This window comes from Rhea americana, unplaced genomic scaffold, assembly GCF_003343005.1.
Source record: "Rhea americana isolate MKP2758 unplaced genomic scaffold, rheAme1 scaffold_46, whole genome shotgun sequence".
In the NCBI taxonomy this organism is placed as follows: Eukaryota; Metazoa; Chordata; class Aves; order Rheiformes; family Rheidae; genus Rhea; species Rhea americana.
In genome coordinates, this window is record NW_028186601.1 from 2,446,424 (window position 1) to 2,467,802 (window position 21,379).

At 41.9% G+C, this 21,379-nt stretch overlaps 1 protein-coding gene across 2 annotated transcripts in view; it reads left to right on the forward strand.

The window, feature by feature from the left end:
• The window catches only part of GAREM1 (GRB2 associated regulator of MAPK1 subtype 1), a 108,808-nt gene extending 90,206 nt beyond the window's left edge, over positions 1-18,602 (forward strand). For both annotated transcript variants that reach the window (XM_085316286.1, XM_085316285.1), the window contains 3 exons: positions 1,628-2,806; positions 7,670-7,839; positions 11,130-18,602. In XM_085316286.1, coding sequence (XP_085172412.1) covers positions 1,628-2,806; positions 7,670-7,839; positions 11,130-12,042 — 2,262 coding nt within the window. In that variant the 3' untranslated portion in view covers positions 12,043-18,602. The remainder of the gene's footprint in view (positions 1-1,627; positions 2,807-7,669; positions 7,840-11,129) is intronic.
• Positions 18,603-21,379: the final 2,777 nt, after the last annotated feature.

A 21,379-nucleotide genomic window follows, 5' to 3' on the forward strand; every position in this document is an offset into this window, starting at 1 on the left:
GGGGGGAGAGATATTGACTGGTAGGTGCACAAAGCCCTGAGTGTCCTCAACCCTTATCAGCGTCACCCAAGTCAAAACTTACATCACTGGCTGCAGCTTGAATGCAGCTCTCTGGGGTGGTTTTGAGAAGAAAACGGCAATGAGCGTCATTCCCACGCTATCAGCAAGGACTGACTGCTTTCCTTTCATGCCGTGGTGTTTCAGAATYGTCTGGCCATTGGTATAAACTGTGAATGAGTGTTACGTACAATACAGTTCTAGCAGTTTCCTGGATTAGACTAATTAGTGTTTGTTTAGATAATTTGAAACTTGAATGACTTCCTCTCAGGAAACGCTGAAACTGAAATGCTGAGAAGGCACACCTCTCGTGAACTGCCTCTGCATTCGCTCTGAAAGATTTGCAGAACATAAGCACAACTTTACGAATGAAGATAAATAGCAGACCACAACTTACATGACACAGGGTTATTTTACAGCAGTTGTAACTAATTGGAACTTTTGAGTTCATGCCGTGGCTGTTCTGTGATGATGCTGGAGTTTGAAGCCTGAATTTGAAMTTAACACAGCTAAATGAAGTCTTTGGGAGTTTTGTAGTTGAGGAGAGGATTTACTATTTTTGCATGTTTTTTCAGCTACAAATTTTTAAATATATACAGTATTCCTTTAATAAAAATKATCTACAGCAGGCTACTAGTATTTGTCTGCTGCACCTTCTTTTGTGGATAGACATCTACTGCTGCTGAGGAAGGGCTGGGTGAGTTCTAGTAGGTTGCTGAGAAAGATCTTCAACGTGAAGCCACCCAAATAAGACAGAGCGAGAGAGAGATCTTGTCTGTAAAGAGTTATTCTAGTCTTAAGAAAATAACTTAAGGAACAAATGAGCCTTGGACATCTGTTTTGCTTTTTTTTTTTCTTTTCTCTTTCTCTCTACAGTACAATTTCCATAGTAGAAAAGCACACACATGGCTGTGCATATGTTGTTTAATCTCTTAAATAGCAATTATGATCAAAAAATGAGGAAGGAAGTCTATGACTAGGAAAGCAAGGAAGCAGGGGGGAGTTTGGCAGATGGGATAGAACCAATATTCTTGACTTCTCCTTCAGGGAATAGATGTCATCTCTCATTCCCAGTAGCCTGGAAGAGATTATATCAAAGGGATATACTTCATAATGATGAGATCATCTTTCTGCTCCTCAGGGAATTGAAGATGGTAGAAGAAGGATGTTTACTTCCCTCAAGATCCTGGCAAATAAGTACCAGAAACAGCAAAAACAAGGCGGGGAGGGGGGGGAATGTCCAAGGAAACCAAGATGCATTCTGTGATAGCTGCTTGACAAAAGTGACTATTGAATTGTTGGGACATGTGGATTTGTGCTTTCTTAAAAAAAGAATATCTCATATCCTCTTTGGCAATTTCAGGTGACTGTTTCCCCTCAAGTAAGATAGGAGAATGTGTGGCACAAGAATGTTGCTTGACTGAGGTTGAGTCTATAAACCTTGCATTTGACTACTCAGCTTTTCAGTTAAAATTAGTATTTCTTTCAAAATATAGTTTATAAGTACAGTCTCAATAGATTTGGTATCATCTGAAGTATTATCTTCRAATTTCTTATTATTATTTTGCAGGTGGCTTCAGGTGAATGTAATGAAGACACTGAGGTTTACAACATCACACTTAGTACTGGGGATGAGCTCACTTTAATGGGGCAAGCAGAAATCCTTTATGCAAAATCTTCTAAGGAGAAGTCACGACTCAACACCATCTTCAAAAAAATTGGGAAACTTAATTCAATTAGTAAACTAGGCAGAGGCAAAATGCCCTGCCTCATCTGCATGAACCACAGGACCAATGAAAGCATCAGTCTCCCTTTCCAGTGTAAGGGTAGGTTTAGTACTCGCAGCCCATTGGAGGTGCAGATGCAAGAAGGTGAGCACACAATTCGCAATATAGTAGAAAAAACCAGGCTGCCTGTTAATGTAACTGTGCCAAGTCCTACACCAAGAAATCCTTATGACCTGCATTTTATCCGGGAAGGGCACAGATATAAGTTTGTCAACATTCAAACCAAGACTGTGGTGGTTTGTTGTGTGCTWCGTGGCAACAAAATTATTCCAATGCATTTTCCCTTGCACTTGACACTTCCAAAATTTACCCTACCTGACAGTCTCGTGAAGGGGGAGCTGTGGCATGAATCCCTCATCCAGCACTGGTTTAATATATGCCAGGAACAGTTTGACATAGATGAGTATTCCCGTGCCGTGCGAGATGTGAAAACTGACTGGAACGAAGACTGCAAGAGCCCGAAGAAAAGTCGATGCACTGGGCACAGCCATGTGCCAAATTCCCTGAGCTATGCCCGGGACGAACTTACGCAGTCCTTCCATCGGCTGTCAGTGTGCGTCTATGGAAACAATTTGCATGGGAATAGTGAAGTGAATCTTCACGGTTGCAGGGATTTGTGTAATGAATGGGCCCTGTTTTCCCACGATGCTCTTCAGTACCAGGATTCTGGTGACAGTAGCAGTGATTATCTTTTTCCTGAAGTTAGCGAAGATTCAATGTTTCTACCTACAAAACCAGAACTTCCTTATGAAGAGCTGTGGTTGGACCAAGGATCTGGAAAGCCTGGGGACCAACCTCTTACTCGCTCACTAAGTGAAAAGAACAAATGTGACAATTACAGGGGCTCTTTCCGATCAAAGTGTGGTACCGCACCTCTTCCTGTGCCTGGGACTATCGGAGCAACAACCAAGTCTTCAGAAGTTTCCCTACCTCCACCTCCAGTGCCTCCCAAATCAGAAGCAGTAAGTCTGAGTTAATTCATATTGTTTTGTTTCTGTTTTAACAGGTGAAGAGTATGCCTGAGAATTTTTTAGAGAAGATCTTGATGGGGGGGGCAGGTAGAGGGCAAGGAAAAGGTGGGAGGAGCAACATGCGATTTCAGCTAATTTCCTACCAAGTTCGTAAAAATCGTAAGAGGTATATTTAAAATCAAGGATCAAGCAGTCATTTGATCCTGAAACTCCCAGGTAATATGATTGTCTTTTTACTCTCACAGACAAGAACTGAGATGAAATTACAGTGCACTGTGCTGATCCCAGCCTTTTCCTATTGCCACTCCACAGTCTCAGCAGTGTTAGCAATAGCCTTGGGAGTTGGACCACAATCCAGTTGAAAAACTGATCTGGTTGAAAATTAAGTTTTATTTATTTGACTGGATAAACTTGCTTATCGCATTAGGCAGTTGCAGCTGGGAGAGGAGAGGAAAGTGTCAGTGCAGGCCTAAAGTGCACAACTGCAGCGACTGGACTGTGCCACCAAAACARTTTGAAGAAAGCAGCCACAGCAGCTTCAGCAGAGATAGGAAATTAAAGACATTATGTCCTCTTYGCAAAGAGTGTTTACATGTTATGTCTAAGTGCTGGAACCCAAGYGCACTCACTTGCTTTTGAGGTCAGGTATGTACCTAAGCTTCATCCAACTGCTTTGGGCAGGCGCCAGCCTGCGCTGTACGAGGATGAGGTTCCCCAGTAGCTTGCGCTGATGCAACCCGTGACGGGGCTAGTCCCACCCTCCTCCTCCTCCTCCGCCTCTCCCAGACACATGGTCCTGGCTTCTCTTTTGTGCTGGCTCTGGCACTCCTGTGCCTGGGCAAGGAGCCAGATCTGGATCTGGAAAATGATTAGTTTCCTGCTGTGATTTCTGTGAGCTGAACTGCTTCAGCGCGGGGTCARACGAGAGCCAGAGCCCGCGCAAGGGAGCGGGCAAGAGGACAAGGCCGCCGCAGGAGGACGGCTGGGTTGCAGCAGCTCTCCGGGCAGGGACCCCAGGCCCTTCGCACTCCCGGCCTTGGCGGCAGGGAGCTGCCGGGGACCCCGTGCGCCCCAGTCATGGTGCAGCGCGCCGTGGGGAGAGAAGCAGGGTGCTGGGGGTGCCAGGAGCACCTGCCCCACAGCGGAGGAAAAGCCTGGGGAATAGAGAATCCCTTATTCAGGCCTTCCTTGGGGTCGCTGGGGTGGCGTTTGGGATAYGTATGTATATTGCCGTGGCAATTGCCTTTCAAGGTCGTCTTGAAAAGTGTGCGACACTGTCATGTGTGTTTTAGCTACCAAGGTTGAGGTAATGTGGGTGAGTGCTGACAGCAATTCTAATATTGCTTTCTGGCTGTGTAAGAGAACTGATTTCTGCTAAAGTTATTAGATTATATTTTGAGGTGGGCAGAGTCCTAACCTCATGAAAAAATAAAAAAATAAATTGCATCTTCATAGATGGGATAATGATTTAGAGTTGGTTTTGTGGCTTTCTGGAACAGCTTTGGAATGGATATCAGTGACCTGCTGAATTCATGAGTGGGTTGGGGTTGAAAAGATATTTGTATGGTTTCCATGTAGGGTATTTATAGAATAAGTAGATCTCAGTGGCTGCTGATGAGCATGAGGTTTAGTCATCACCCCCTCTAAAACGATATCCCATAGCATTTCTGCAGAGTTTGGCTGACAACTGTATTTTTGCATGCACTAAATTTAAAATACGTGTACGGGAGCTATTTGTAGGAGAGAAGGACACTCAAGTGTTTCAGAAACTTTTATGTTTTTCTTTTCACCTACAGGATGAAAACATCCTGATAACGTGCATTTTCTAGATATCTGTGAGGAAAGTCAAAGTAGCACAAAGGCAAAAATAAAAGAAAACAGCCTCTGAATTAGGGCTTGTAACTAAGAAGTTGCTTCAGTCTCCGAACACTAATTTGAGTAAAATCAGAGACTGTTCTCCTGATTGATTTAAGGCATGTCCCAGATGCAACATGCTGGAATTTCAAACTTCTGTATGCAAGGGACATTAAATTGCTTTACTTGTGGCAATACCAGCAACTGTTTGTTTTTCTCATCTGTCAGTCTCAGCAGCGGTAACTCAGTTCAGCCCCGTGCACATCTCGAGCCTTGCTGCAGTTCAGGTGCTTGCATGGTGCTGTAAGGCTGCGAGCGCGTTTCACGACCGCGGCTCCCGCAGACGGGCGCTGCAGACTGCTGCTCGGGGGTAGCCSTTCCTGAAGAGCCCCACGGCCAAGATGGGCCGTTACCAGGGCATCTTGAGCAACACGTAGTGCAGGCACCAGATGTGCTTTATCTGCATCTGGCAACTGCCTGTCATCTAGTGCTGTTGAGTGAGAGAGCGTTTCCTAGTAGCAGCCATCGAGGCATTTATTTTAGCACACCATGGCTGTTCCCCCTCCCCACCTCCCTGAATTTACTTCCTTGCTGTACTCTTGGACCGGGAAGAGTACATCTCCTGCAAAGTTTTCCCATTGCTCTTGCTAGTTTAATCTGCAGAATCTCTCTATATTATTCATCAGCTGTGTTTCCTGAGAGCTGAGTCTGGCAGCAATCATCATGGTCTTGTGACAGGGACCAACTGGGACTACAAACTGATATTATTTACAGCCTAATTCTGATCTACAATCCAGGTCAGGAAAGGAGCTGGGTATAGTTTGTTACACTAGTGCCTCTGAAAGCCAGTAGTCTCTCTAGTAAAGAATTTCTTTAACCCCTTGACCATCTGCAGTGCTCCAAGAGCTCCCCTGAATGGTCTCTCTAACCCCATGGTATATATTAAATAGCACGGCGTATTAACTTTGCCTTGTCTGACTTGGGGGAAAAAAAACTCCTTAGGCATCCTTGGGGCACAGTACTAAAATGGTTGAAGAGTTTTATGCCTGAATTCAATAACAAACATGAATAAAATTGATTCCATTTTTTTGCAAGAGAGCAAATAAGAACCCTTAGAGCAAGATTTATTTCAATGTTTTATGCTGTTGGGCATTTTATGTAATTCTAACTTGTTCTGAATTAGGGAAAAAATGTACTACAATGTCCCAGTCCCCAGTTTTCCATTTCACATAAGTACTAAATGGGTTGTTGCATTTTGAAGGCACTGAAGCGAATTGCAAAAGGTTCCACATTTATTTTGTTTTTAAATAAATTAAATCACTTTAATTGCTAATTATGTATTGCAGAATTGCTAAGTTCACTTTTAGTTCTGCAGTGTTGTTAAACTTGAAAATAAACTGTGACTTCAAGACAGAATGAAAATTTCCCTTTCCTGTTGCATCTAAGACTTTCAAAGAAGCAGAACATAAGAGGTCTCTTCCTGCCAAGGGTACGTGGTGAGTCCTTAAAAATCTTGTCTGGCAGTCTAATTTTTGGTAACCTTACTCACCTTTAGCCTTAGTAAACGAAAATGCTCTCCCAAGTATATGCTGACAAGATTAAGRTCTTAACTCCATTGTTTTTTTTTTTCTATGGGGATGGAGTCTTCTTTTTACTCCTGACCAGACAGGTCCAAATCCAATTGCAGATAAGCAGAGCTGTGGTCGTGTGTTTTAGGCTGAAAAAATGAGCTGGCTGCAGTAAGTAGACCTGTTGGCATTGTTGCTAGTTCTTGCCTAATTATTTCCATATCATTTACTTTACTAAAACTATGTCCCTCAACAGTGATCCTGGAAGAAAGATTTGTGTGATCTGGAAATCTGCTTGAAAATAAGAAGTTCTTTTGCTTGAAATCCGTCCTAATAAGTTGGTTCGTTATTTTAAGAGGCTCTTCTGCCTCATGCCTTTCAACTTGTACATTTTGCAGCTAACCTTACCATGAAATTCCTCTATGGGAGCTACAGAAGGACTTAAGCTCCGGATTTGAATCCTAGCACTACATCTGTATGCATTTCAGTCTCCTGATCTGAGCTTGAGGCTTGGTCCATTCTTATTTTGTACACACAGAGGAGGAAAAAAAGTAGGGTTGTTTTGCTTTTTGGTTTCTATAATTTAACATACTAAGAAATAACGCCACCATTCATGCTTCATCAGGTTTGGCGTTAGAAATAGGCCTTGAAAATTTTATCTTTTTCTGTGCTGAAGGTGCTTGTTGTACAGTGCTGGGCTAGGGAGTGTGGGGGTGCACGGCTGGTGACGCCATGCCCTCTGGTGGGCAGTGAATGGAAAGGAAAGATCAGCCCATCTATCAGAGCGCTTAGACCAAGAGTGAAGATGAAGCAACAGCAAACACTGACAATGGCAACCAAAATCCAGTCTGTTTTAGTGCTTTCCTGCAGCTATTTATGCCACGGATGTAGCTGATAAATGATAGATACTTGTACTATTCCTGAGGGATGGTGCTAGGAATTATCCTCTCACTGGCTGGCTGGCTATCACTGCTGAAATAAGTCATGAAACATCAAAGTCTGTGAGATCTTTTCATTTTRCAAGCTTGGATTGTTACATCCAAATAAACAGCATTAATGGAGTTTAAGCCTAATGCATTTCTTCTTACAGATCATAAAATATGTAGAATAGTCGATCTGGTTTTATATGTTACTGAAAGGTTCTTTTAAATAGTTTCATTTCTACCTCTTTTTAAATGAGCAGATACCAAGTTATTTATTAAAAAGCACCCTAAGAAGATTTTTAGTACCCGCTTGTAGTAAGGCGTTCTTTAGTAAGCCTTATGACAGCCATATACTGTTGTAGATGTATTTACATTACTTGGTATTATTCTTCTCCCTTTTTAATTATTACTTTTCACAAAATAATCCTGAACTGATGTATTTCATCTGCTTCAGAGTGCTGTTGCCTGGATTTTCTAGTTGTTTACTCATATATTCTTCTTTTGTACAGGTGAGAGAGGAATGCAGGCTCCTGAATGCTCCCCCAGTTCCACCACGGAGTTCAAAGCCRTCCTCTTCCACCAGTCCCTCCATTCCTCCTCGCACAGTCAAACTGCCACGGCAGCAGACCCGTTCACCTAGCCCCACTCTGTCCTACTATTCTTCAGGACTGCACAACATGTATGTGTTTGAACTGTGAGCTCCTCATTCTAGCATTTTTCTTTTTGAGAAAGTTAAATTTAGCCATCTTGAATCCAGTTTGATGTGTTCTTTTGGAAGGTGCTTGTTTATAAAAGTGTRATGTCATTTCAGAGTTGCTGACTTTTCTTGAAATGCGCTAACCTATCAAGTAATTTTTAAAAATTGAAGAGGAAGCAGAGCTCCGGTAGCAATTGTACTTTACTAYATAGGACATAGCTGTTTAGATTAAATGCCTGTATGTATTGCTATTGGTAATCCCATCATAAATTGGCAAACTGTACAGGAAAATCCTGTACAGTTTTGTGTAATGCTTGATTGAAAAACAAAAAGTTTTGAGGAAGATAGCCTTGAATGTTCCAAGGAGAACATCTCAAAGATAGTTTTCCGGTGGAATATCAATGYTACAGGCATGCAGTACAACCAGTTCTTGATAATTGGGGAGGGAGAGAAGGGCGGAGGGTACAAAGGGTGTGATAATCCAGAAATATATTGTGCCAGCTATATGTGAACCTACAGGCAGGGTGTGATTAGGAAAGGAGAGGTCACCAGACACCACTCAGTGCAAAGTCACGTAAAGTGGAATCGGGCCAGATCGAACCCACTTCAGCACAAGCTAATCCACAAACTGGAAAATCCGCTCAGGCGAGTTGAGAGGTGACAGTGAACTATGTGGTTGCATACCTTTTCTTAGCAGTGAAGTATTCTTCCTTTAGCTTTGGAAAATGTATGTGCCTTTCGAAATCTTACTGCATTTTTTACTTAATTTGTTGCCATTATTTTGATATTTCTTCAATTTTTTTCTAAGAAAGTGACAAAATGTTACCTGTGAGGGTATCATGCATTGATCTGAAAATCAAAAATACCATTGAAATTATTTCAGTCTAGTTGCCATTGATATAATAACTTATGCTTGAACTGCCSTTCTAAGCCCTACTGCACACTTGCAGCTTACTGTTGTGTCTCTGGCAGTGATCGCTCTAGATTGAGGCTACTCATTTATTTTTATGAAAGCCTGGGTAGTTCTGTCAAGGTCTGCTCCGCAGAATATTGGGCTCAAGAYGACCCAGCGTTTGGGCCACTAAATGTGTCTTCCTGTCTTTATACCTGAGAATACATCTGCCTCCCAAGAAAACAGAAAAATAGTGAGAAATATAGTTTATCAGGCTTGCAGATGACACGTGTTTGGGACTTTGCAAAGATTGTGTGAAACTCATCTGCAGCTTGGATCCAGACCAGATTTCTTAATTTTGATAGCATTGACCTAGTGCTGCAGTAGAAGCTCCTAGAAAAATGGCAATTTGTGAAGTAACCTGATAACTGGTGAAGTTGTTCTTCAAGTCCTGCCAGTTTTATCAGTCATCTTACTCTCTGGATCATGAGGGGTTGTAGCCCATATTCTAAAAACAAACAAAAACAGTGTAATTTATCCCTAGTTGTATATAAAAGTGCCTGATGCCTGACTTCAGCTGTTTTTGAGGTTTTTCTTGCATCCTCTGGCACTGAATCCCAAAGAGTTAATTTTTGGGGGGGATGAATAAAGAACTGCCCAGMAAATGTTACTTTATTGGTTTTCAGTAATTCCGTTACTCTTTTAAATCGTTAAATGTTCCCATTTCTAATATTGGATTAGAGAATGGAAACAGGATCAATCAGTTAATTTCTCTGTATGGTTACTTATTTTGAACACCTCATGGACTGTCTTCTCTGAACTGAACAGCCCAATGGCTAGATTTGTGAAAAAAGTGCTTTGCACTCTGTATATTACACCAGTTGGCCTTTAAACAGCCAGAAATGACCTGCTGAAAGTATATCTTGTTGACAAAAAAACCCTCTAATGTTTAAACCTCTAGTGGCTTTAAGTGGCAGACTTGTATTCCTGACATGAAYAAGAAACAAGAAAGGTTGAGAGGACTCGGAGAGGAGACTTAGGATGAATGGGTAGAGGAGGAAACTGGGTCTGTTGGGTGCAGTTTTATAACTAATCTTCCAGTGATACTGATTAGAGTTACTCTTATGCATCTGTATTTTGTGTTTGGGCAGGGCAAGCCAAGGTTGGCTTCCTGCTTGAGCCACTGTGAACACACAGGGAACTATTTACTAGGTCAATCCATTCAAAATTTTACTTTTTCTGAATGCTGCTGTCCTCCTCAAGCAGTTTTCACGGAGCTGTCACAGAATGATGACCTAGTTTCTTTCCTGAGTTGCTAATTTCTAGGAGAGAGGTATGAGTAATTAAAACAATTATTTCAACTTCTGGTTTTTCTCCATTTTTTTAAGTAGGGATTTTSTAAATCTGTTACTTGTTTTTCCAATATTCTGACTTATTTGGTCAGAACTCCAAAGATCAACCCAGTCCTTCAGGCTTTCTTCTAGAGAGTGATGTAAAATTAGCAAACTTTCTCTTTGGTTAATAGAATGCATGCTTTTGTTAGCATCTCTGTCTCCCAAGGGCACTTAGATATAAACCATCAGTTCCCTTGGATGGGCTGAGCTTAATTTACCGCTTGGAAATAGGTCAGGGTAACTTTCTTTAGGTGCCTTTGAAAAGCAGTTTTTCCCATCATAATTTCCAAAATATGGACACACAAACAAGGTAAGATAAGCCTAAAACATGATCTTTCAACACACACAGCTAGGTCTGCTTACCTTTCCAGGTAAAAAAATCTTCCTAAGGCAATAAACATTAACTTATTCTGTATTACTGTAGAATTACAATGTTTGTACCTGTGAGCTCTGAAGAAGCACCCTGGATGCATGCAAGCAAATTAAAAAATTGACCCCAAAAATTCGGTTGTCTCTTATGTTGCTCAGCCTTGTATCTAATACAGTGGTGACCTGTCCTCCTTATGAGCTTTGGTGTAATGTGACGCATTTGYGGCACATAAATAGAAAACGTAGAATTAGAAAAACTTCTAGTGTATGTTCTAGAGTTAGACAGCGGAAATCTGAGAGAATTGGAAAATTAGGAGATAGCACAGAGTTGAATTGAGACATCTACTTTTTTATTTGAGTTTAAAGAACCAAGATATGAGTCTTTCTCAGGAGGTTTTGGTGTGTATAAATATTTTGTCAGGCTTGCAGAAAATGTAACAGAACTGTCAATGCATTATTCAAATGTATTGTTAATTCAGATCTCAAACATTCTCCCACAAGGAAGAAAGATTCTCTCTTCGTGACAGTCACTCTGTGATTTTGTCAGATAATTCATAGGTTTACTTAAATGCCATATTTTTTGTACTAACTGTATCCTTTCTGCTTTGTTCCTTAAGCAGTGTCACAGAGAATGACAACACAAACACAACTGAGAGCACACCTGTTTCCTGCTACCCTTGTAACATGAGGAAAACCGAATCCAAAGAGCCTGATAGCACATTGCCTTTTGGAAGCCCCTCAGCAGAAGTTTTTTCTTGTAGGTTATCATGGCCAAACCATTTTTCAGGAACTGCTGAAGGCCTAAACAGAAACGATTTCYTGCTAGATCCAAGCAGGAGCTATAGCTACCCCAGGCAGAAGACTCCAGCCACACCAAAGAGAAACTGTCCAGCATCTTTTACTTTTGACTTTGATGGATGTGAGCTCCCTGTGGGGTACTCTCCACTGACGCCAGCAGAGTTTACTAACACCATCTCTAGCTGTCCAAAGTCAGCCAGTTACTCACTAGAATGCACTGATGAGAAAACTCTGGCGGTCAGCGACGCAAAACAGAGTCATTCGTGTCCTGCCTTACCTCCTCGGGCGCCTAAAACAAGTGAAGAGAAACCTGCTTTAGACACCTGTCCTTTACCACTAAAAATAGACGGTGCTGAGGAGGAATCCAAAACTGATTCACCAGACATCTTGGAAGATCAGTATCCCGTTAAAAAGGGCATGCAGGACACTCTCTCTGTGTCTTATCCTTTCTCGTCTCCCCTCCACCTCCAGTTAGCACCAAGGTCTTGTGGGGATGGCTCTCCCTGGCAACCACCCACAGACCTTTCTGGACTCTCAATAGAGGAAGTGTCTAAATCGCTGAGGTTTATTGGTCTGTCAGAAGACGTCATATCATTTTTTGTTACAGAGAAGATTGATGGCAATTTACTGGTTCAGCTTACAGAAGAAATCCTTTCAGAAGACTTTAAGCTAAGCAAATTGCAGGTTAAGAAAATACTGCAGTTCATTAACGGCTGGCGGCCAAAAATGTGATGCTGACTGGTTTTTAATGAAACTGTGTGAGGTGTGCTAGATACACTTCAGCTAATTCATTACTTCCTGTTTTTTGCACTAAAAGTCCTTCCTGTAAATAGTAGTAGAAGAATTCTTACTATGCAGACAAAAGTTTCTGAGTGGTGAACAATTTTTTTTTTAATGTCAATAATAAAGGTAGAGAATCTGCAGAGGTGTGCCTTGTGCATCCCTGAACATTCAATAGCTGCTAAAAACTGGACATTAAGGGAATTTTTACTCTGTAGTCTGTTAAAACTTAGTCATATTTATTACTGCATAATTTGATGCTGAAAGACACACACCAATCCAGTTTACAGTTTTGTGTTAACTGCAAAAAATGTATTTCTTAAGGGGTTATTTCTGTTCAAGTAATGTTTGGCAACATGCTGTGACTTTTTTGTTGCTTTTCTGTTAACAAAAAGCATGTTCAGATACACAAAAACATCTTTTTTTTTTGACACTACATCTGAAAATGTTAAGAATTGCTGTGAATGCTACTAATACACTATTCTTGCAGCATATTTTTTATTAAAAGTATCTTCCTGACTACCTGTAATATGGATACATTTTCCATGTTACTTCGAGCAAAAATAGGTAAATATTTTAAAACAGAATTCTTGTTTAGTTCATTACCCTAAGGGGAGGGAGAAGGGGGGATTTTCCTACTGAGCCACTCTGCCCTGGCCAATTAAAAGTTTATGACCTGTAGATTTCAAAAGCTGCTTTTGTAGTCAGATGGCTTGAGTAAGTAGCATGACTTCTAATCGTGCGGCTTTCTCGTGAGAAAAGGAGTTCACAAACTATCCGTCAGCAGATGCTGCCTGTCGCAGCCGTGAGCGTGTCAGTCAGAGGCGACAGCTTGTTCAGCCAGCTCCAGTTGCCCTCCTCTGGCAAAAGAAAAACACATTGTGTTTCCTCTGCTGTGGTTACGAGCATCTGAAAATGTGCTCATTGTCCTATTCTGTTCCTGCGGTCGGATCTGTGTAGGCAGGTGATAGTACTCCAGTGAGATGCCCTTGAAATCAAAAATTAAGGAGATGGAAAGGAACAGAAGAAGCACATGCAGTGCAGATGAGAAGAGGCCAAATGAAAGTTCGCGCCTTGTCTCTGGAAATGTTGAAGTTTGAAATTTCACCTGCCTTGTTTGTAGTGGCCAAGGAGGATGTAGATTGTCGCTTAGGGTATCAAAGTGGAAGGGACTGTAACCTCTTAGGATGTTCTAATACAACTGCTGAATTGCAAAAACTTGCTGCAATAAATGTTGCACAGAAATAACAGTCAAAAGTGAGTACAGAGATAGGAAAGAAGTACTCTTTGAGCCCTTTCAAATTTAGGTGCTAAGAAAGCTAGAAATACAATAACTCTCAATAATCTGTTACTGGTTTCCTGTGGCTGGCAGAGCTCWTAGAAATGTGTGAGTACGATACACAAGGATTTGTGGAGGTCCTCAGAAATCAGTCTGTAGTCTCCATCCTCTGCACCTGCACTAGGAGGATTCTTGGGAGCCAGCACTAGAGATGCTGGAGCAGCATCATGCTGTTCTGGCCCTTTCACCTGCTGAGCAGAGCCCTGGCTGGAGTTAAACTCTCATCTGCAATTTTTGCAGTATAAAAAATCTCCCTCCATTGTAGAGTGCATGATGCAGAGCATCAAGAGAAAACAGAGAGCAGGGGACAAAAATGGGGAGCTAATTTTGCCTGTTTTCTCAACAGTGTTGACTCATTAAAAAAAAAAAGAAAGAAAGAAAGAAACACACCTGCAAATGGAGCTTTTGTGACCTTGGCAAATTTCACGTCATGTGTCCATGTCAAAGCGAAGGTTTGTTACTTGTCTTTCAATAATGCATACCACCAGTTCCCAAGCAGAAAGTAAAGTCCAATTGATATGGGTACTAGACAGAAGTGAGTCAAAAAGTATCCCAGTAGAAATCCCAAACATTCATAATCTTTCTCTTAATGTACTGACTTTTAGCAATAGATCAATAGCTATTTTCAGACTTTTTTACTAAGCATCTTAAACTATTTTAACTACAAGCAAGACTAAATCAAATTTAAGTACTGTTYAGATGTGTGTACTTGTTGCATATGCAACTTAGAATCACTGCTTTTTGACCCAAATGAATATTCAGCTTTGAAAGGGCGAAATTTTAAACATCAAGTGTCTCTGTTTTACTTAAATCATTAATTCTGTGGAGAAAGTATATATAAAAGAGGAGATTGCAATCTTAAATATTTCCAAGAGCCCCAGGATATTAGTTTCCCTCAGAAAATAGTATTCTTTGWCTGTGGATGGATTCTTATCTCATTCTTTCTACTTTATCTGCTTGGAATGATTGTTGTTGCAAACAGCCTGGTGGAATTTGCATTCATGTGTTCGCTGCATTTAGATTGTGTATTCATAGACCAAAATAGAACTGGCCTGTAAAAGGGTACAGGAGTGTGTAATGWTTTCAGAAGCAGGTCATATATACCAAACAACAGCTTAAACCTCTAGACTGCAAACTGTACGGGGAAAACTTAATGTCCTCTCAATTGTCTTACTCTGATTTGACACTGCTTGCCTATTTTATGAGTAATATGTAGTGTTTGACCTTTCCTTTGCCCTTGGCAACTCATCAGCTTAATTTTCCAAGCCTTTTCTAGTGGTTGAGGTGTTTCTTACTTCTGTATTGTGTGAATGATATGACGGCAGCATTGAGCCACCTGCTGTGGTGCTGTGATGGACTTAAGTGTCTGCTCTCATATAGCAAGAGTGATGAGCAAACCAGCCAGCCTGATGGTGTGGCTTGCGCCTCTCCACCAYCTGGGAAGCGAGCCAGGATACAGCAGCTGTGGGACCCAAGGGATCTAAGTTACTCACGTTTCTCTTTAGCTTAACTGCCGTGGTGGTAGGTGGTCAGGTCCRCCATTGGTGCTGTAGAAGGCAGTCTGAATCCAGCAGACTGATTTAAGTGGACCAGTCTGACCAAAAGTCCCTGGCATTAATGGGATGGTAGCACTTCTGAAATGGGGCAGGAGCAGAGAAGTCCTTTCAGCCTTAGGAGAGTACTAGTGGTCTCTTTAGAAAGATGAGATTAGAGACTTAAATCTTTAAAGGACTGCAAAATGCTACACTGCTTATGGTTTTTCAAGAGGGAGAGCTTCTTTAATGTTCCCCCAGGGAGTTAYTTTAATGGTCCCACTGTGGGTCAGACTCCTCTGGGTGCAGTCTTGTTCAACTTACTCATTAATGACCTGGATGAAGGGACAGAGTGCCTCCTCAGCTAGTTTGCTGATRATACCAAACTGGGAAGAGTGGCTGAGACACTAGAAGGTTGTGCTGCCATTCAGAGGGACCTGGACAGGCTGGAGAGTTGGGCAGAGAGGAACCTCATGAAGTTCGATGAAGGCAAGTGCAGGGTCCTGCGCCTAGGGAAAAATAACCCGAGGCACCAGTACAGGCTGGGGGCTGACCTGCTGGAGAGCAGCTCTGCAGAGAAGGACCTGGGAGTCCTGGTGGGCAGGAAGTTAATCATGAGCCAGCAATGTGCCCTTGTAGCCAAGAAGGCCAATAGTATCCTGGGGTATATGAAGAGAARTGTTGCCAGCAGGTGGAGGGAGGTGATCCTGCCCCTCTACTCAGCCCTGCTGAGGCCACATCTGGAGTACTGTGTCCAATTCTGGGCTCCCCAGTACAAGAGAGACATGGMRCTACTGGAGAGAGTCCAATGCARGGCTACGAAGATGATTAGGGGACTGGAGCATCTCCCTTATGAAGAAAGGCTGTGAGAGTTGGGCCTGTTTTAGCCTAGAGAAGACTAAGAGGGATCCAATGTCTACAAATACCTTAAGGGAGGGTGTCAAGGGGACAGGGCTGGAGTTTTTTGAGTGGTACCCAGTGACAGGACAAGAGGCAATGGGCACAAACTGAAACACAGGAAGTTCTGCCTGAATATTAGCAAGAACTTCTTTACTGTGAGAGATGGAGCACTGGCATGGGTTGCCCAGAGAGGTTGTGGAGTCTCCTTCTCTGGAAATATTCAAAACCTGCCTAGACATGATCCTGTGCAATGTGCTCTAGGTGACCCTGCTTGAGTAGAGGGTTTGATGGGACGATCTCCAGAGGTCCCTTCCAACTTCAACCATTCTGTGATTAGAAATGTCTGAAAGCTCGGGAATGTCCCCATGATAGGAACTTTGTGCCAGCTGAAGTCAATAGGAGAAAGTAGCACTCAGCATTTGATAGGACTTGCCTTTAGTGAATTTAGAGCATGTGGCACTTTGTGTCATTTGTAGCAGGACTGCCTTGTAATTTCACATCTGTTTTTAAGGGTGACAGTCTGTGATTTGGGATATTACTAATGACTGAGTGTACTCACATAAGTTGCTGAAATATTTTTGAATCTAAAGAGGTTGCAGATTGTGGCCTTTTAGTGTTTGGTCTGAATGATGCAGTTAGCCAGATAATGTATTTTGAATGCAAGCAAGTTTGTGTTGGACAGACTTCAGTTTGGTCATTTACAAGTAGTACTTGCTCTTTTTCCTAACTATCCAGTGGTTTATTATTGGCCTCAGAGACCATCTATGCTGCTTGGTTACACCTGTATTAGTAATCTGAACAGCAGTAGGATGTGGGTGCTCTCTCATGGTAGTCTACTGTTGTCAAACTGTTAGTGTGGGCACKTGCATGGTTTTAGTTCAAATGAAGCAACCTGTGCAACAAGAGATCCCAGACAGCTCCCAGGCACAGTTCAGAAGGTAGCAGTGCCCAGCTGTTCCCAAATAGCGAGTTGGATGAAATCAGTCTTGTTTTGAAGAGTAATGGAGTTTAACCATGTAGATGTGAGCTGTCTTGGTTGTCYTTGGGACCTGAGAAAAGTCTCTGGCCCATTTTATTTACTAATAGAGATGTAGCCATCGAGTTCAGAGAATGTGCATCATGCAAGAGCGAGCCTAAAATGCTTTTTTCAGAGACACTCTGCTAAAACAGGTTAGTTCTAACCCTGACTTTCTTTTCTCGTGTTAAATAAATGTAAGGCCTCTGGTGTTTATTTAGTTATTAGTGTTTGAAGTTGTGTGTTGTCATTGGGGTTTTTGTTTGTCTGGGGGTTTTGGTAGCAGAACATCTGGAATGTTATTGTGCGTGGAGTTGTCTTTTTATCTTGCACCAGGAAATATATACTTTCTATGCAACATTCACAGGGCACGAGTACAGATGTTTCCTTAAGCTTTGAAAACTGGATTCTAGCACAAGGGCTTTTATGGAGGTGGTAATAGCATTGGCAAGGGGAGGGATGAGGAAACGACTTTGGGGGAAACGGTAGTTTCCTCTAAACACTCTTTGTGCCTAGGATTAAGACTCTTCTGTATTGCTGCCTCTCTGGCTAACCAAAGTTGTATTGAAATCAACTCAAAGTGCAGATTTGCATTCGTATTCTTGCTGTATTATAAAAATAGCTTAGGGCTAGAAATTTAGAGACAGAAAACATTTGGTCCATCCAAAATTAGAAGGAAAATGTATTTTKAAGCGTTCCTTGCAGCTAGAAGCAAGGGATTGAAGTAACTATATTACACGGGTTTTTTTCCAATACAACAGTTTTACTTGCCACTTTAATTGACTTTATTCCACAACAGCAGCTTCAAGAGATGCAGTGTACATAGCAATACTGTTTCAAAACCACCRTATTTCAAATCCATCTATAAATACTTGAAGTGTTTTCTCCTGTGTTTTCTTCTTGAATCAACTCCTGGATTGTCTCCATGCTAAATAAAGTGTGCTGGCACCAGTTATTTGCATGCTGGTAGTGACCTGGGTGCATGTGGGAAAGTCGAGGCCATCGTGCCCCGTGGGTGCCTGTGTGCAATGCAGGTCAGCAAGCTGTTGCCTGTGGGAGCACACCACGCCAGGTGAAAGCCGAACGCCAGCCCTCCGGGAAAGGACAAGGGCTTAGCCCAGCTCTCCTGCCTCCTCTCTTTGATGCTCTGAAAGTTGCAGTGTTCCCAAGAACTGGAAAGTACAAACGAAATCTTAATCAAAGTGAGGGACTGTGCGTTTTATTTCTGCTATTAGGGACATCAGGGCGGTAAGCAAATTSAGACCCCTGTTGAGGCCTAGCAATAAATGACTCTTAGTTTGTTCTGTCTTAAACTCCTAGTAATCCAGGAGTTGTAGAGATTTTACCATTTTTGTGCATAATAACCAAATTTTCAGAGTAAAAATCTGCAGAGTGATTCTCTTGACTTGGACAATCTTCTGAATTGTATTAAAAATAAGAATATTTGTTAGTTCTTAGCTCTTTAGATTCACTTTGGATAGGTCAAAAAAGTAACTTTGGGGGGAGAAAAAGAGAAAGCCCCAAAACTTCAGCTTAGTACATTTCCGTTATAACACAAAGCATGTTTTTTGTTTAATTCTGTGCTGTTTTGGACTTCTGTGTAAAAGGCTGAAGGTGGATTGTTTAAACCAGGTGCAAATAAATATCCTTGTAATGTATATGAACAAATTTTAACCGTGTATTGTAAGTATATAAACTGTATATTAAAGACACTATTTTCATGATATTTTAAATGTGTACAGAATTTGTCGTACTAAATCAATTGGGTTGCATGTATTATATACAATGGTTATTTTTGATTCAGTGGTTTCATTGACTTATCCTCTTGCTTGTCTCAATTTAATACAGAAGTAAGCACTTCTCAAATACTGAATTCACAAAGTAAGATTAGTATAATTGATAAAACAATTGCACTTACACATTTAATCTCTCAAGACACTTTCCTAGTTTTCATTGTCCTGTAATTTCACTTGATCCCCTTCAGCACAAGTATTGAGCTGGGCGTTCCCCAAAGATTTGTCATGAGGACTTTCCTGTTTCCCACAGATATTCACCTAAAACATTATTTTCCCGAGTCCCTGGCCTATTGTTTTGGTTTTAGAGAAATGTATTCAGTTATAATTTGGAAATGCTTTTAAGTGCACAACCATGCACAACTATTTCTGTTCTGCGGAAAGTCTCTAAAACATGTACTGGATGGGGAGAAAATTAGAGACAAAACAATGTTCTGCTCTAGGTTGCTTGTTCACATTTCTTCCAATATTAGCAATAAGGGAAAATGTCAGTTCTACTGCCATTCACATGTCATGCAGATAAGTTGCTGTTGTGCCAAAATCCCCTTTGGCATAAACTTTGTTTTCTGATTCTAGGCCAAAGAAAGTTTTCCCCAGCAGCTTTGTAACAGTAGTTGTGGAGGTTTTTATGGACGGACTCGTTAATATCTGTTTATGAGAAATAAAGCAAGGCAGACTCTGCCGCAGTAGTTGCCATTGGATTTAAGACAGATGGAGTTTACTTGCCTCCAACCCTAGCATCTGGGATAGGGTAGAAGCATGTGTGGAGGAAGGATGTGTGGGAACAGAGAAAAGCAGAATTGCTTTCGGAAGTTGAGAAAAAATCTCATTCACCAAGAGCAGAGCTGTCTGGGATGCATCCTCACTCTGCTTTCCAAAGAGGAGAAAAGAAAAATACATTTTTTTTTCTRATGCTTCAGCTGACTGACTCCAGGCTGGGTGAAAGGATTTGGCAGAAGTGTTTGAGGAATGAAGGGGAAGGGAAAGGCTATAGCCCAACCCCATCYCCCTGTCAGGAAAAAGCTGTTGCACAGGAGACATTTTCTGTTTCCATGCATTATAGTCATCATCAAGTTTGACATAAATCTCTAATTCTGGTTGACATGACTACCTGTAAATACAAATGAGGAGTCTGAGCTGGGGAGGGGCCTGAAAAAGCAGCTCCCATCTTCTTGAGATGGGCAAACTTACTTCTCATGCATGTGCCATTGCTCTTTGTAGGGTACCTTTGCTAATTAAACCTCCCGTAGATCTTTGAGAGGTGTGTTTACCTTGTTCTGCCTCTCTTCTTGCTCCTGTCCTTGAGCTGAGTTGCTATGGTATTCAGGGTATTGAAAGAGCCTGACATCCTGCCTTATGACTCTGGTGACTAATCACTGAAGTGCTTAGTTGCAGTTGACTGTACTAGCTCAGGTCATCATTAGCTGGGGGCACTCTACMGCATGCTCTGCTGCCCAGGTAGAAACAGGCTTTATATCACCAGAATCACATCATATGTGACTAGTTTCTTCCATGCACATGGAGACTGAAAGCTGCAAACCCAGGCAAAGCTCTCCTTCTCCCCATTTGTTCCATACCTTGAGCAGATGATGATACTTGCCATTACAAAAAGAACATAAAATCTGGGCTGCTCCCTTGGGATCTCTCAGTAATCACTGTGTCTGCCCCTATGGCAGGAGTTGCAATGGGATGGTTGCTCAAAAACTCAGTTTTATTCTCTAGGTAGGTAGATTTTTAGATTTTTTTCATTTTTCTCCCCTCTTGCCTGTGATTGTCATGCTGAATCAAGATCAGTTTTGTTGATAGTATTTATATAGTATTTCATTTAGTTGCTTCCAACCAGTTTTTCTGCTTTCCCGGGATAAAGTATTACCATCCATTCTCACTTGTCACGATGAGCAGCTGATGTGAAGAAAAGTTTTGACAAAGGAGCGTCTTCCCCACTTCCTTGCCATGAAGTCCTTAAGGTGGAAAGCTCAAGTTGGGCAACCAGGACTCCACAATTAGAATGTACAAATACATCCCAGATCCTTATTTATTGCTCAATGAGAACTCTAAAAGCTCTTGTCCCCTGGGAGGGACAAAAGGAATCTGGTGCCAAACATGCTTGGATGAAATGCAAACTCTGGGAGAGTCTGGGGCAGGGAGGAGAAAAAGAAAACAAGGAGGAAGGAGAAAACGTATTTAAGGTGCCAAGTCTACAGAGCTGGCACTGGAGTGGTGAGGCAGAGAGAAGCATGCTCTTTCTTCGAGTGGTGGCTGGCTGTGTAGTACTTATGCATGCCACACAGTGTCAGACTTGCATGCTGCTGCAGAGAGATAAAACCTGCGGTAGGGGCTGCCGAGGCTGATGGATGGGGTCAGGGATCTTGTCATGGCTCCAGACACCACCCRACTGCCTTTGCCAATCCCATCAATGCTCTGTCCCGATAAAGATTTGTTTTAATTGTACTGCTATTCTTTACTGCTATTCCGTTGTATGGTATCAACAGTTATTCTTGATGGATACAGGATCAGTGAGGCAGGTCTCTAGTATCAGATTTCCAGGGGATTAGTGCAAACAAAAAGCAGAAGGAAACAAATGGATTGATGCTATAAGGCCTGGCAGAAGGTCTGGCAGAGCCCCCAAGGAATTGCACATATCTTGGGTATTTGTTTAACTTCGGCTCTGTGGGTGGGGGAAACACATGGCGACTAAAAATTCATGAAT